This window comes from Indicator indicator, chromosome 17 (assembly GCF_027791375.1).
Source record: "Indicator indicator isolate 239-I01 chromosome 17, UM_Iind_1.1, whole genome shotgun sequence".
NCBI classification, from domain to species: Eukaryota; Metazoa; Chordata; class Aves; order Piciformes; family Indicatoridae; genus Indicator; species Indicator indicator.
In genome coordinates this window covers 20,613,712-20,629,785 of record NC_072026.1, presented here as the reverse complement: position 1 = coordinate 20,629,785, position 16,074 = coordinate 20,613,712, and the positions used below count along the sequence as shown (strand labels likewise).

At 53.5% G+C, this 16,074-nt stretch overlaps 1 protein-coding gene across 1 annotated transcript in view; it reads right to left on the bottom strand.

The window, feature by feature from the left end:
- Positions 1-4,367: 4,367 nt before the first annotated feature.
- Positions 4,368-16,074, bottom strand: part of TEX11 (testis expressed 11) — a 58,295-nt gene continuing 46,588 nt past the window's right edge. Inside the window, exons 26-28 of the mRNA XM_054388581.1 lie at positions 9,754-9,874; positions 5,793-5,957; positions 4,368-4,445 (exon numbers count right to left, since the gene is read on the bottom strand). Coding sequence (XP_054244556.1) covers positions 4,368-4,445; positions 5,793-5,957; positions 9,754-9,874 — 364 coding nt within the window. The remainder of the gene's footprint in view (positions 4,446-5,792; positions 5,958-9,753; positions 9,875-16,074) is intronic.

Below are 16,074 nucleotides of genomic sequence, written 5' to 3'. Positions count from 1 at the left end.
CCTCTGCATATGGACAGAAGCCAGCCCCGAGCTGCTCGAGGAACCAGCAAAGGATGATCCCTTCGCCGAACCGGCATCATCATCCCAGTCGGAAGGACTGAGGAAGCCCCAAGAGAGGGTAAGCTCTAGCCCAGAAGGGGAAGGCCTAAGCCCAAGCCTGGCAGTCCAGATCTGCTGCAGCAATAAGCAGCCATAAGCAGAAACGCATCTTGCATGACCCCCACCGTCTGCGAGAGAGAAAAGGAGCCGTAGCGCTCCACGGCCCTAAGTTGTCAGAGCAAAGCACCTGGGATTTCCCGAGAGAAAGAGGGAGAGAAAACATCCCCTCCTTTGAAGCCAAAACCCCAGTCTGCGTTGTAACCTAAATGAAAGCAGCCGCTGATATTCAGCAGAATCAGCTCACTTTGAGCAGAGCCGAGGGGGAAGCATCGCTTCACTGCAACCCCCACTGAAACCCGCCTGCCTGGAACCGGCACCTGACCCAGCCCCGCCGTGCGGAGAACCACCCCTCCAGACCGGCCCTGCCGGGCTGACCATCCGTTCAGGGAGCCACTCCAACCTTGCTAAGGAGAAAGCAAGCCATCCCTTCCCGCGACCGCGGTGGGGGGGGGGGGGGGGGGAGGGAGAAAGCAAGCCTGCTTACTTTTGCTTTCATCTTTGCTCCCTACTCAACTTCCCCACAGAGCTACCTTCCTGTTGCTGCCAGTGCACAGCTTGCTCCAGGTGAGCCTGTAGGGCAGCCTGGCACTTCCTGACCAGCTTCCTCCAGGGACACAGCTCAGGAAGCACCATCTTGGCTGTAGCACCAGGATCTTGCCACTGGAGGCACCAGATCCCATAAGCACTCCCTCATTGCTCTGGTGGCCACCTTTCAGTGCCAGTCACTCCTTCAGAGGGCCTCACTCTTATGCTGCTCTGCAGCAGCTGGCACCGCCCCCTGCAGCAGCTGGCATCACCCTGTGCAGCTGGCACCACCCAAAGAAGCAGCTGGCACCACCCCCTGCAGCAGCTGACACCACTCCGTGCAGCTGGCACCACCCCCTGCAACAGCTGCACCACCCCTGCAGCAGCTGGCACCACCCCCTGCAGCAGCTGGCACCACCCCTGCAGCAGCTGGCACCACACCAGGCAGCAGCTGGCACCACCCCCTTCAGCAGCTGGCACCACGCCGGGCAGCAGTGCAAAGCAGCCAGGGCAGTATGGTGGTGCTGCAGGAGCTCGTTGGTTGATGTCTGCACATCCCTGCCTCCAGGACAGGGAAGTGTCCCCAGCAGTGCAGGAGAGGTGAGGATGTGGCAGCTCAGCCCAGGGCTGGGTTCTAGCTTCAGCCATAGGGTGCCAGGCGGTGCCTGCACGCGGACAGCAGCAATCACTGCTTGTGGTTTCCTCAGGCTGTGGGAGGGCAGTAGCCAGGGAGCACTGATGGAAACTCAGCGCAGCTCCTGGTCCTGAGCACTGCACGGAGCAGGCTGCTGAGCTGCTGTCCCAGGCTGGCAGAACAGACCACAACTGATGCCATTTGCCCTCCTCCATAGCCACCATCCTGCTGGCAGTGGCCCTGGCCTCAGAACAGGCTCTGATCATCTGCTTACAAGGGAAAGCTGTTTACCAGCTAAACCCAAAATTAAGTAAGTCTTAAACCAGAGGATGTTCTAGCTGGAGGATCCGGCCTTCTGTGTCATGTTGGTGAGGAACAAGCAGCAAAGTACGCTTAGCTCTACTAAGCAAAGCAGAGGAGCTGAGATGATTGTTCCCTGGGTGCCTCAGTGTCCTCTTCAAGAAGCAGCAGAAGCACAGCCAGTGACACAGTGCAGCTGTGCAGGAGGCTGTCACACTGAGGGCTCCAAGCCTGCTCACTGTGCTGAAAACTGCACTGGGTTAGAATTCAACTGGAGCAGGCTGCACAGGGACACAGCCAGGCTCAGCTTGAATGTCTCCAGGGATGGAGCCTTAACCACCTCCCTGGGCAGCCTGTGCCAGTGTCTCACCAGCCTCACTGTGCACAACTCCCTCCTGATGTCCAACCTACCTCTGCCCTGCTCCACTTTCAAACCATTGCCTCTCATCCTATCCCCACAGCCCCTTCTGAACAGTCCCTCCCCAGCCTGCCTGGACGTCCCCTCCAGATATTGAAATGCAGCTCTGAGGTCTCCCTGGAGCCTTCTCCAGGCTCCAACTCTCTCAGCCTGTCCCCATAGCAGAGGTTCTCCAGCCTTTGGTGGCCTCTCTCCTTCCTGTGTTGGGGTCCCAGAGCTGGGCACAGCCCTGCAGGTGAGGTCTCCCCAGAGCAGAGCAGAGCAGAGGGGCAGGATCCTCTCTCTCCAGCTCTGCCCACACTGAAGGCTGCCATTAGCCTTCTGTGCTGCCAGTGCCCATTGCTGGCTCCTGTCCAGCTTTTCCTCCAACAGCACCCCCAAGGTCTTCTCTGCAGGGCTCCTCTCAAGCTCATCACCCCCAGCCTGGATTGATATTGAGGGTTGCCCTGACCCAGGTGCAGGACCTTGCACTTTGCCTTATTGAACCTCCTGAGGTTCTCCTCAGCCACCTCTGCAGCCTGCCCAGGTCCCTCTGGATGGTTCCCATCCCATCCTTCAGTCCTACCAACCACACCCTCATCTTGGTGCTGAACAGCACTCATGATCCTCTCTGTGCTCTCGGTGATAGCCCTCAAGTAGCCTTTTCTTAGGAAAAAAATAAAGTAAACTACACACACGCTCCCACTGAGCACTGCCTGGCTCTCTGGGATGTACCACAGTGCTGGTCCCCAGGCCCTCAGAGGGCTCAGATGGGGTACACTGTTGCTCCCTCCCACTGCAGGCACCTTTCCTTCCTCCCAGAGAAGGACTGGGCACACTGGAGGCTGCAGGGCCTGGTGCTCAAATGCAGGCAGGGTGACACCATGACTTGTCCCCAGAGCTGGCATAGAGCACAGCTGTGCTGCAGTGCAGAAGACACCACTCAGGCCAGGTTAATGCTGAACCTGGCAGTGAAACACAAACACAAAGATGATCCAAGCGCTGGAGCAACTCTGCCATGAGGCCAGGCTGAGGGGTTGTTCAGTCCAGAGAAAAGAAGACTCCAGGGGGACCTTAGAGCTGCCTTCCAGTGCCTGACAGGATCCTGCAGGAAGGCTGCAGAGAGACTTTTGCTGAGGGTGTCTAGAGACAGGCCAAGGGGGAATGGTTTGAAGCTGAGGCAGAGCAGGGTTAGACTGGAGCTTAGACTAAGGGTGGGGAGACTCTGGAACAGGTTGCCCAGGGAGGCTGTGGATGCCTCCTGCTTGGAGATGTTCAAGGCCAGGTTGGACGAGGCCTTGAGCAGCCTGGGCTGGTGGGAAGTGTCTCTGGTTGGAACTGGATGATGTCTGAGGTCCCCTCCCAGCCTAACCCTCATTATGTTTCTTAACCCCACTCCACCTCTCCACTCAGAATTTCAGGTGGGAGAGATCTCTCCAATCCAGCTCCAGTCCAGACTCAGCCATGTAACAGTCTTCTGCATTCATGTGGACTTGAGGGCAGTGTCAGGCTGACCCGAATGGTGTGTTAGAGCCAGCAGCTGCTGTACCACAGGAGTCACAGAGCTGGGGTCTAGTCAGCCCCTTTGGGAATATCAAAGAGCAGGAGCAGATGGGCTGCTGGGCACTGCTCTGCTCCAAAGAGCTCGTATGAGACACAGACTGTCACTTAAGCATGCAAGTGATGTCACCAAGCCATCAGCCTGGTATCAGGTAAGGGATCTCTGAGCCTCCGGGGCTCATCTGGGGAGGTGTCCTCACTCAAGGGGAGATCAGCACCAGGCACCCAGCTGCTCTGGAGGGAGGGCTCAACAGCCCTGATGGCTGCAGCTGTTTGACCAGGCCTGCTTGCTGAGAACCTGCCTGGCCCAAAGCTCAGGCCCTGAGTGCAGCCCTCACAGCAGCACCAGGCAAAGCTTTAGCTTCCGCTGTGACTTTCTGTTCATTCTACCTGACCTGTGAAAGTGTTGAGCAGCTCTGAAGCCCTGTCCCTGCTGAAATGGACTGAAAGCCAAACAAGCTGCTCAGTATCTATGCAGCAATGCAGCTGTGACATCTAGAGGAGATGTCTGGGCTTTTACCTGCTCCTAAAATGAGGTGTTCAAAACAAGCTGTCACACAGCACAGGCACATCTCAGGATAAAGTATTTATTTGCAACTGTTACATAGCTCCAGAGAATGCAAACCAACCCCCAGAAGGAATCAATTGTGTTTACTCAAGAACACTTCCTACAGAGAACACGACTGAACTGCCAACAAGATGAGCCTGGGCTCTGCTGCTGCTCCCCAGCCTCTGCACAGCTGATGGCCTCTCTCACCCAGCAGGGAGGCTGCTGTCCTCTTCTTGCAGCTGTCACTGTTCTTCTTCATTTGACAGAAACCCTTTTGCTCTGTCCAGTTTGTCCAGAACCTCACTATAAAGACCAATCATCTGGAGAACACAAGCACCACAGATGAACAAAGTGGTACCATGCAGCTGGATCATCAAGTGACAGAGAACAGAAGCCAGGGGACACGTGGGAGACTGCCACTAGCTCCTGAACCTAAAATGTTGGCTTGATAGGAAAGTTGGGCACAGATTCAGATACAGTGAGTTAAGAGAAGCACCCAAACCAGTTCCAGCAGAGCAGCTGTAGCTGGGACAGCAGTGCAGCCCCAGAAAGGTCACTGCCACTGCCAGCAGAGGTGGTACCCACCCTGCCATAAAGTACACAGACTTCCATTGGTGAGCAAACCTAACTACAGCATGGCTGAGGCTGGGAGGGCTGATCTTAGTTCTTGATCTCTTAACTGACCTAAAGCTGCAGCCTCCTCCTGATAATCCAGCTCACACAGCATGACTGACTGCATGCACCAGCCAGGCTGCTCCCTCTTGCAATCAAGGTAGCAGAGCACCAGGCAAAAGCTGTAGAGAGCTTATCTGTGACAGAGTAAGACAAAGCCTGGTGGCTCTCTACAGAGGTATTGCCCTGGAACCCCTGCCTCACAGGAGGTGGCTAAGCTACACCTGAACAGATGACCTTTAATGATCTTCACCTGAGCTTAATCCCTGTTCATTAGGCATGAGATGACACCGGAAACCAAGCCCTGAAGAGCTCCTGCAGCAGCCATGTTGGGTAAAATGGCACAGGAGCATGGCTTTGGTGAAGGCAGGCACACCACAAGGGCACTGCCATGGCCACAAGCAGAAGGTTATTTGTAGTCAATCCCTGAAGCATCAGGACACCACCTTCCTCCTCCTATTGTCTGGCAAAGCTTAGAATCATAGAATCACAGAATTGTCAGGGCTGGCAGAGACCTCAAGGCTCATACAGTTCCAGCACCTCACACTGGAGCAGGTTGCTCATAGCCACATCCAGCCTGGCTGCAAAAACCTCCAGGGATGAGGCTTCCACCACCTCCCTGGTCTCTCACCACCATCATGGGGAAGAACTTCTTCCTAACATCCAATCTGAAACTACGCATTTCTAGTTTTGCTCCATCCCCCCCAGTCCTATCACTCCCTGACACCCTCAGACGTCCCTCCCCAGTTTTCTTGTAGCTCCCTTCAGATACTGGAAGGCCACAATAAGGTCTCCTTGGAGCCTTCTCCTCTCCAGACTGAACAGCCCCAACTCTCTCAGCCTGTCCTCCCTTGGAAAAGTCTTGTAGCATGGAGCTGGCCCTCAGTTCTGAGGTGCCATGCTGCTGCAGGAGCTTTGGACAGCTCAGCTATGGAGCCTTCTGTCCCTGGACACAGCCAGCCAGGATCCCCTCACATCCCCCTGCTCACACTCACATGGCCTTCATAGCTCTTCTTCAGGGATCCCAGGTGGTGGAGGAAGCGCATCCCCAGGCCACACCACTGTTCAGCCTCCTTGTACTTGCCAACAGTGTACTGGAATATTCCGGTGTTCCAGGCTCGTGTCATCAGCCAGAGGGTCTCCATCTCTGGGTAAGCATCCTGGAGAGCAAACAAAGAGTATCAGGAAACAGACTCTTCACTTTGAACCTCAAAAGTCAAGAGTGCCTTGGGGGTTAGCTTGAGAGGGAGAAAACGTTTGTGGTTTGTCTGGGGTTTTTTTTCCTTTCAACAAAAAGTGCAATTTGTGGCATTGAGTGGCTGGAGAGCAGCCTTGAGGAGAGGGACTTGGGGGTGCTAGTGGATGAGAAGCTCAACATGAGCCAGCAGTGAGCACTTGCAGCCCAGAGAGCCAAGCAGAGCCTGGGCTGCATCAGGAGAAGTGTGGCTGAGGGAGTTGGGGATGTTCAGTCTGAAGAAGAGAAGGCTCCAAGGTGACCTTATTGTGGCCTTCCAGTATCTGAAGGGGCCCTACAAGAAAGGTGGGGAGGGACATTATAGGATATCAGGGAGTGACAGGACAGAGGGGAATGCAACAAAGCTGGAAGTGGGGAGATTCAGACTGGATGTGAGGAAGAAGTTCTTCCCCATGACAGTGGTGAGAGCCTGGAATGGGTTGTCCAGGGAGGTGGTTGGGGTCCCATCCCTGGAGGTGTTTGCAGCCAGGCTGGATGAGGCTCTGGCCAGCCTGATCTAGTGTGAGGTGTCCCTGCCCATGGCAGGGAGGTTGGAACTGGATGAGCCTTGTGGTCCCTTCCAACCCTGACTGATTCTATGATTCTAATTTCTTCAGAGCCTTCCTGTGCTTCACAGCTCATCTTGCACTGCTCACAAACAGCTGCAGACAGGGGCAGCTCATCTTGCAGTTACCTATTGGCCAGCCAGCAAATATACTTCTGTGGGAGTGGTGCTAGAGTGGCAGCATTCTTCCCACCACCATGCTTCCCAGAACCACAGAATCCTAGAACAGACCTGGTTAGAAGAGACCTCCAAGCTCAACACTAAACCACTGGAACAGGTTGCCCAAGGAGGTTGTGGATGCCTCCTCCCTGGAGGTGTTCAGGCTGGATAAGGCCTTGAGCAACCTGGGCTGGTGAGAGGGGTCCCTGCCCATGGATGATCTCCGAGGTCCCTTCCAACCCTGACAGGGCTGGGGGGGATGGAACCAAGCTGGAAGTGGGGAGATTCAGACTGGACGTGAGGAAGAAGTTCTTCCCCAGGATGATCTCTGAGGTCCCCTCCAACCTCATGATTCTCAGACTATTGAGAGGATTCCAGGCACAAAGAGCCTCTTGCAGGAGTAGCATCAGGCTGGCAAGGCCTTCACTGTAAGCAGTGCTATAAACAAAGCCCTAAAAGGCCTCCTGAAGCACAGAATCCCAGAACAGATCTGGTTGGAAGAGACCTCCAGGCTCACCCAGTTCAGCCCTCAGCCCAGCACTGCAGGGCCAGCACCAAACCATGTCCCTAAGCACCAGCTCCATGCTGCTGGAACACTCCCAGGGATGGTGACTGCAGCACTGCCCTGGGCAGCCTGTTCCAATGTCTGAGATCCCTTCCAGAGCAGAAATAGTTCCTGAGTCCAGCCTGAGCCTGCCCTGCTGCAGCTTGCAACCATTCCCTCTGCTCCTGTCCCTTGCCACCAAGGAGCAGAGGCTGCTCCCTGCCTGCTCCAACCTCCCTTCAGGGAGCTGTAGAGAGCAATGAGGTCTCCCTCAGCCTCCTCTTCTCCAGCCTGAACACCCCCAGCTCCCTCAGCCTGTCTGCAGGCAGGCTGAATGTGCTCAGCTGGGCTCTCAAGCTTATCCAAGCAGCACCAGAGACCAGGCCACAGCTGCTAGCTGTAGATTAGAAGCAGTTCTGATGTCTTCAGAATTGTTCTGTACACCGTGGCTTGCCAGAGTAAAAACTGCCCTGAGAACTGCAGCACAGAAGCCAGAGGTCCCAAGAGCACTTTGAACCTGATGGGGAGCTGATTCAGTTGGGGAGAGGAAGGACAAGCAATTACTTATTTATTTCCCATGCAAAACATGAAGTGAGGCTGGAAAGACTTTTCCCTCTTCCACAGACACTTCTCATCCTAAGCAAAAGGGCCCAGAGGGAACTTCTGGACTGCAGCATCCACTTCTGAACAGGAGGTGTAAATCAGGAGTGCTGCAGCAGCTTTCTGACTGCTAACGGACTGCTGCTCCGATGTTCTTCTGGCATGGTGCCAGTCAGCACCTGCTGCCATGAGTAATTCCACCAAGGAGCACTTGTGAAGCTTGGCTGTACCAGCCCACAGGAACACTTCATCTCTATCCCTGCATCAAAGCTACAGATGAGCCCTGCAGTGAAGGCAGCCATGACTGTGGACAGCTTCTGTGGGGAGGCCAGGCCCAGCTCTCTTAAGTCCCTTTTGTAAAAAGGAGACATTCAAAGCTGACTCAAGCAGCAGCCACGCAGTGGAATGCAGCTAGGAAACACCACTGGGTTCATTAATCCTGACCAGCAGTGTTCCCTAGGGTTTTTTTTTTTCCCTGTGGAATTCTAACCAGCACCTTCCTCAGCACAGCTGCCCTCACTCCCAGCATGATGCTTCAAGCCTGGAAGGAGCAGCAGAAACCCCTCCTCCTCAGACACCTGTCCTCACAGGAGCAAGGCAGAGGCTGCTACCAGTACTGATAGCACAGGAGTCTGGTTCTAGGCCTTCTGCAGCATAGAATGGTCTGGGTTGGGAAGGGACCTCCAAAGGGCATCCAGTCCAAAACCCCTGCACTCAGCAGGGACATCCTCCACTAGATCAGGTTGCCCAGAGCCCTGTCCAGCCTCACCTTGAACAGCTCCAGGGATGGAGCCTCAACCACCTCCCTGGGCAACCTGTGGCAGTGTTCCAGCAGCCTCCTGGTGCAGAACTTGTTCCTCACATCCAATCTCAATCTGCTCTGCTCCCATTTCAAAGCTTTGCCCTGGTCACTACAGTCCCTTTGCAGCCTTCTTGTAGCCCCTTTCAGGTACTGGAAGGCTGCTCTAAGGTCTCCCTGGAGTTAAAAAAAAGCAACATAGGATGTTCCCAAATACATTTAATAAAGCAGAGCTGAGATAAAAAGCAAGACTGGCATCCAAATTTTAGCCAGCTGTAGACTGAGCTGCACAGGAGTCTGCCTCACACCGACACATTCAGGGATCTCTAACTGAAGACCTTTCAGTCACTCCAGCATGTTTGGCCTGCTGATTCTTCTCAGCCTGATCAGAAATGGTTTAAAATGTGCTCAGGATCATCTCTCACCCTCTTGTTTTCTATTCTGCTCAGGACCATCTCCAGTCTTTTACTCTCCTGTTCAACTCAGGACCACCTCCCACCCTCTTGCTCTCCTGTTCAACTCAGGATCATCTCCAATCTCTTGTTCTATTCAGCTCAGGATTCAAGAAAGATGTTGAGTTGCTCGAATGTGTCCAGAGAAGGGCAACAAGGCTGGAGCACAGCCCTGTGAGGAGAGGCTGAGGGACCTGGGGGTGTTTAGCCTGGAGAAGAGGAGGCTCAGGGGAGACCTTACTGCTGTCTACAGCCACCTGAAGGGAGGTTGTAGCCACATGGGGGTTGGTTTCTTCTCCCAGGCAACAGAACAAGAGGACACAGTCTCAAGCTGTGCAGGGGGAAGGTTAGGCTTAGTCTTAGAATGAAGTTCCTCCCAGAAAGAGAGATTGGCCATTGGGATGGGCTGCCCGGGGAGGGGATGGAGTCAATGTCCCTGAAGGTGTTTAAGAAGAGCGTGGATGAGGCACTCAGTGCCATGGTCTGGTTGATTAATAAGGGTTGGGTGATTGGTTGGACTTGAAGATCTTGGAGGTCTCTTCCAACCTGGCTGATTCTGTGATTCTGTGATCTCCCACTCTCTTGTTCTCCTGTTTAACTTACTGTGCTGCTGACAATGCTCAGAGCATCTTGGAAGTAGTCCCACACCTCCTGCAGCACAGAGGCATCCAGACTGGTTAGCCCTGTGGGCAGGGAGAGGCTGATCAAGCTGTGCAGGCATTGGCTGAGAAAGGGAACAGAACAGAGGAGATATCAAACACACTTCACCAACAGCTGCTTTGTGGTATCAGAGAACAGAGCCTGCACTGGGTTGGAAGGGGCCTTGAAAGGTCATCCTGTCCAATCCCTCTGCAGTCCCCAACCAACTCAGATTGCTCAGAGCCTCATCAAGCCTGACCCTGAATGTCCCCAGGGATGGGTTCTCCACCACCTCCCTGCCAGCAGCATCCTAACTTATGTCTGTGTGTCAGACAGGGCCAGCTGGGTGCTCACCACACTCACAGCACAAACACTTCTGCCGTCGGATCTCCTTCACACGAAGGATGCAAAGAGAGAGCCCAGAGCACCAAGTACTTCAGTGCTGCCATCACTGGGCTCTGAAGTCACACACGAGGAAAGATGACAGTGAGGAAAAAAGGTTCTCTGCCAACTTCAGCAGCAAGAGCCAAGCAGTCAGCAGCCTCAGAAAATGAATAACAAACTCATGGCTTCTGAAAGCATCTGAAATGAGACAGGCAGCAGGAAGCTGCCCCTGCCAGGGGCTACTGCAAGGAACTCCACAGGAAGAAAGAAGCCTTTAGGGGATAGCAGTGAGCAACAAGGACACAGCCCAGCAGATTACCTAAGGCACAATGGTTAGCCAGGGACAGCAAAACAAAGCACTGGAGTCAGAGATTCACAGAATGATTTGGGTTGGAAGGGACCTTAAAGCTCATCCAGTCCCAACCCCCTGCCATGGGCAGGGACACCTACCCCCAGCCCAGCTTGCTCAAGGCCTCATCCAGCCTGGCCTTGAATATCTCCAGGGAGAAGGCAGCCACAGCCTCCCTGAGCAACCTGTGCCAGTCTCTCCCCACCCTCACTGGAAAGAATTTCAAACAAAAAAATGCCTGCAGTCTGTGCTAAACAGAAGGCATTTGAGTTTGGCATCATGGCTGATGTTTTAAACACACTGAGAGGCTGAGGACAGAAATAGCCTAGGCAGGCAGCCTCCTTACACTGTGAAAAATCAGAGAGTCACAGATTTGGTTGGAAGGACTCAGGTTGGAAGGGATCTCAGAGGTCATCTATTCCAACCCCCCCTGCCACAGGGAGGGACACCTCCCAACTTTGGTTGCCCAGGTCCTCATCCAACCTGGCCTTGGACACAGTACCTCAGGATCACAGGATCAGAGGATGTTAGGGGTTGGAATCTCTGGAGGATCTCTGGAGATCTTCCAGTCAAGCCCCCCTGCCAGAGCAGGACCATAGAATCCAGCACAGGTCACACAGGAACACATCCAGACAAGACTGGAAAGGCTACAGAGAAGGAGACTCCACAACCTCTCTAGGCAGCCTGCTCCAGGGCTCTGGGACCTTTACAGTGAAGAAGTTCTTCCTCATGTTGAGCTGGAACCTCCTGTGCTGTAGTTTATACCCATCCATCACAGGGCACAAGTGAGCAGAGGTTGTCCCTGTCCCTTCCTTCCTGACCCTCAACCCTCAGATATTTATGAACATTAAATCCCCTCTCAAGCCTTCTCTCTAAACAGCCCCAGGGCTCTCATTCTCCTCCCCAGGCAGTGCTCCAGTCCCTTCAGCATCCTTGGAGCCCTCTCTTGGACTCTCTCCAGCAGATCCCTGTCCCTCCTGAACTGAGGAGTCTAGAATTGTATGAGGTCTCAGCAGGGCAGAGCAGAGGGGGAGGAGAACCTCTCAGGCTCTGCTGGATACACTCCTCCTAATGCCCCCCAGGACCCCATTGGCCTTCTTGGCCCCCAGGGCACATTGCTGTGCCATGCAGAACTTGCTGCCCACCAGCACTCCCAGCTCCTTCTCCTTGGGGCTGCTCTGCAGCAGATCCCCTCCCAACCTGTCCTGCTGCAGTTTATTCTTCCTGCCCAGGTGCAGGACTCTGCTCTTATCCTTGTTGAACCTCATCAGGTTCCTCTCTGCCCAGCTCTCAGCCTGTCCAAGTCTCACACAGCCTTCAGCTGTCTCAGCCAAGCCTCCCAGTTCGGTATCCTCAGCAAACTTGCTGAGCAGACTCTGTCTGTCTGTCTGTCCCCTCATCAGCGTCATTGGTGAAGATGTTGAACAGGACCAGAACCAGCACTGATCCCTGGGGGACTCCACTGGCTACAGCTCTCCAGCTGGACTGGGCACCACTGACCACCACTCTTTGGACTCTATTTTGTAACCAGTTCTTAATGCATCTCACTGTCTGCTCTTCTGTCCCACACCTCCTGAGCTTACTCACAAGGATGTCATGGCAGACAGTGTCAAAAGCCTTACTAAGGTCAAGGTAGACTACACCTCCTGATCTGCTTGCATCTATCCATTCAGTTACATCACAGAAGGAAATCAGATTAGCCAAGCATGATCTCCCTCAGTGAATCCATGCTGACTACTACTGATCATCTTCTTCTCTTCCAAGTGCCTAGAGATGACCTCCAGAATGAGCTGCTCCATCATTTTTCCAGGGATGGAGGTGAGGCTCACTGGTCTGTAGTTTCCTGGAAACACAACCTCCCTGGGCAGCCTGTTCCAGATTCTCACCACCCTCACACTGAAGAACTTCTTCCTTAGCTCCAGTCTAACCCTGCTCTGCCTCAGCTTCAAACCATTCCCCCTTGGCCTGTCTCTAGACACCCTCAGGATCCCTTCAGGAAGGCAGCTCTAAGGTCCCCCCAAAGTCTTCTCTTCTCCAGGCTGAACACCCCCAGCTCCCTCAGCCTGGCCTCACAGCAGAGCTGCTCCAGCCCTTGGATCATCTTTGTGGCCTCCTCTGGACTAACCCCAGCAGCTCTGTGTCCTTCTTCTGCTGGGGACACCAGAACTGGAAGCAGGATTGGAGGTGGGGTCTGGGCAGAGCAGAATCAAGGGGCAGAATCCTCTCTCCTTCCTGCTGCCCACACTCCTCTGGCTGCAGCCCAGCACACAGCTACCTGCTGGGCTGCAGGAGGGCACTGCTGGCTCCTGGGGAGCTGCTCACTGCAGGGTAATATCTGAAATTGACACCTTCAGGAGAAACAGCCAGAGACCTCTTCTGCATGCAGTTCTTATCTTCCCTCCTCAATAGATTATTTATTGGAATGGAGCTGTTTCAGAGGACAGCTGTTTCAGCACCCAGCTGAAGTGCCTCTATGCAAATGCACACAGCTTGGGCAACAAACAGGATGAATTAAGGCCACTGTGCTGCTGGGATGCCATGACATAGTGGCTATTACTGAAACTTGGTGGGATGATACCCATGACTGGAATGTAGGGATAGATGGGTACAAGCTCTTTGGGAAGGACAGTCAGGGGAGGAGGGGAGGAGGTGTTGCCCTCCATGTCAGTGACCAGCTGGAATCAGTGGAGCTCCACCTGGGGAAGGATGACGAGCTGGTTGAGAGTGTATGGGTTAAAATTAAAGGCAAGACAGGGGAAGGAGATGTTACTGTAGGAGTCTGCTACAGGCCACCTGACCAGCAGAACCAAGCAGATGAGGCCCTCCTGTAGTGAAGGCATCATATGCCCAGAATTATGCCCCCAGATACCAGCTAACTTGTCCCAACATGTTTTGGTAAGTCCCCCTTCCACCCTCCTTTCAGGAGAGGAGGACAAAGGCTCAGGCACCAACCTGCCTGCTAAGGGGTAAACAACTGCATGTACCCATCACATGGCATGCTCATGCTCTGTCCATCTAAGGGCATAATTCTAGCTTCACCTTTTCCATAGGTGGAAGCAGGTTGTTGACGAGTGTGCCCATTGGCCAGATCCAGCCTCAAGAATCTATAAGTATTACTCCATTTGTTTACTACCTTGCTCTCTCCTTTTGCCTTCACTCGCTATGTAAGCTCGCGCTGCATACACTGTAAGCCTTCTCACATGCAAGCATACTGGAAGCCTCTGCGAATACAGAAGCCAGCCCACTGAGACACTCAAGGAACCCTCAAAGGATGATCCCTTCGCCGAGAGGCGTCGTAGACCCAGTCGAAGGACTGAGGGAAGCCCTGAGAGAAGGTAAGCATAAACCTAGAAGGGGAAGGACCAAGCCCGAGCCAGACGGTCCAGATCTGCTGCAGCAATAAGCAGCCAAATAAGCAGAAATGCATCTTGCATAGCCCCTGCCACTTGCGGGAGAGAAGAGAAGCCGCAGCTGCTCCAGGCCCTAAGTTGTCAGGGCAAAGCACCCTGGATTTCCCCAAGGAAAAGAGAGAGCAAAAGATAGCCTCTCCGTTGAAGTCAAAGGGAAAGACTGCAGCATTGTAATTTAAATGGAAAGCAGTAGCCGAGATTCGGCAGAATCAGCTCACCTCGAGCCAAGCGGGGAAGCATCGCTTCACTGCACCCCCCACTGAAACCCACCTACCGGGAACCGTCACTCGACCCAGCCCCGTCGCACGGAGAACCGATCTTCCGTTCAGAGCACCACTCCAACCCCGCAGACCGCAGGAGGAGAAGGAAAGCCAGCCACTCCAACCCCGCAGACCGCAGGAGGAGAAGGAAAGCCAGCCACTCCAACCCCGCAGACCGCAGGAGGAGAAGGAAAGCCAGCCACTCCAACCCCGCAGACCGCAGGAGGAGAAGGAAAGCCAGCCGCTCCAACCCCGCAGACCGCAGGAGGAGAAGGAAAGCCAGCCACTCCAACCCCGCAGACCGCAGGAGGAGGAGGAGAAAGCAAGCCTTGCCCCCATCCGCAGAGCTGGGGGGAGAAAGAAAGTCGCCGCCCGAATGGGACCAGCCCCGGGCAGAAAGCAGATAAGCAGCAAGCCAGGGTAATCCAGCAACTTGTCTCACTACACAGAAAGACAGAATGTATCTTTCCATGTGTACAACATTCTGTAACATTCTATTCAAAGCGCCCGCGTGTAGCCGCGTGGTATTTCCAGCTTAACTTGCCTCGTGATAACATTATAAATATCTCTGTACATAGCTGCAAGCCGCAAGCGTCTTGTCAAGTCTCCATCTAGTGGACAAGCGGCAGAACTGCACCTCTTTCTTTCCCTTAATTAGAAATTGATTCTGTAAATATTCTAATTGGGTATAACTGTAAATACTGAACCAGTTATGGACTATATTGTTACAACCGTGCATCCAAATCAATATATATAAAGTGATTAATAGTTATTCATAATTCTAATAATAATAAATAATAATTTTCATAATTCATATTTCATGATTTATAATTAATAATCACCATCCTCCACCCCTAATCACCCTCACCACGACACCTCCACAGGCAAATAGAAGTGGCTTCCAGGTCACAAGCCCTGGTCCTCATGGGTGATTTCAACCACCCTGACATCTGCTGGAGGCACAACACAGCAAGGCACCAGCAATCCAGGATGTTCCTGGATTGCATAGATGACAACTTCCTCCTCCAAATGGTAGAGGAGCCAACAAGAAAAGGTGCTGTGCTGGACCTTGTTCTCACCAACAGGGAAGGGCTGGTGACCAATGTGAGGCTCAGAGACAGCCTTGGCTGCAGTGACCATGAAGCAGTTGAATTTAAGATCCTCAGGGCAACCAGAAGGATGTATTCTAAGCTTACAACCCTGGACTTTACGCATGCAGACTTTGATGGTTTCAGGGATCTGCTGGCCAAAGTGTCATGGGACAAAGCCCTAGAGGGAAGAGGGGCCCAGGACAGCTGGTCAGTATTCAAGGACCACCTCCTCTGTATCCAGGAGCAATGTATACCAACAAAGAGAAAAGCAGGGAAGAATGCTAGGAGGCCTGCCTGGATGAGCAAGGAGCTGCTGGACACACTATCACTTAAAAGGAAACTCTACAAGGAGTGGAGGAAAGGACAGCTGGAATGGGGGCAGGTAAGGAAGCTGCCTGAGCAGCAAGAGACCTGCTTAGGAAAGCCAAAGCACAGTTTGAATTGAATCTAGCCAGGGAGGTTAAAGGGAACACTAAGAATTTCTACAGGTGTATGAATGGTAAAAAGAAGCCTAGGGAAGGTGTGGGCCCCTCAGAAAGGAATCAGTGAAATGGTCACAAGTGACCTGGAGAAGGCTGAGGTTCTCAATGATTTCTTTACCTCAGTCTTCACTGCAAGGGCCTCCAGCCACACTCCTAGAATAGTCATGGAAGCTAATGGCAAGAACCAGAAGGAAGAACTGCCCATCATAAGTGAAGATCAGGTTGGTGATCACCTGAAGACCTGAAAGTGTTCAAGTCCATGGGACCCGAGGGGATACACCCAGGGGTACTGAGAGAACTGGCAGAGGA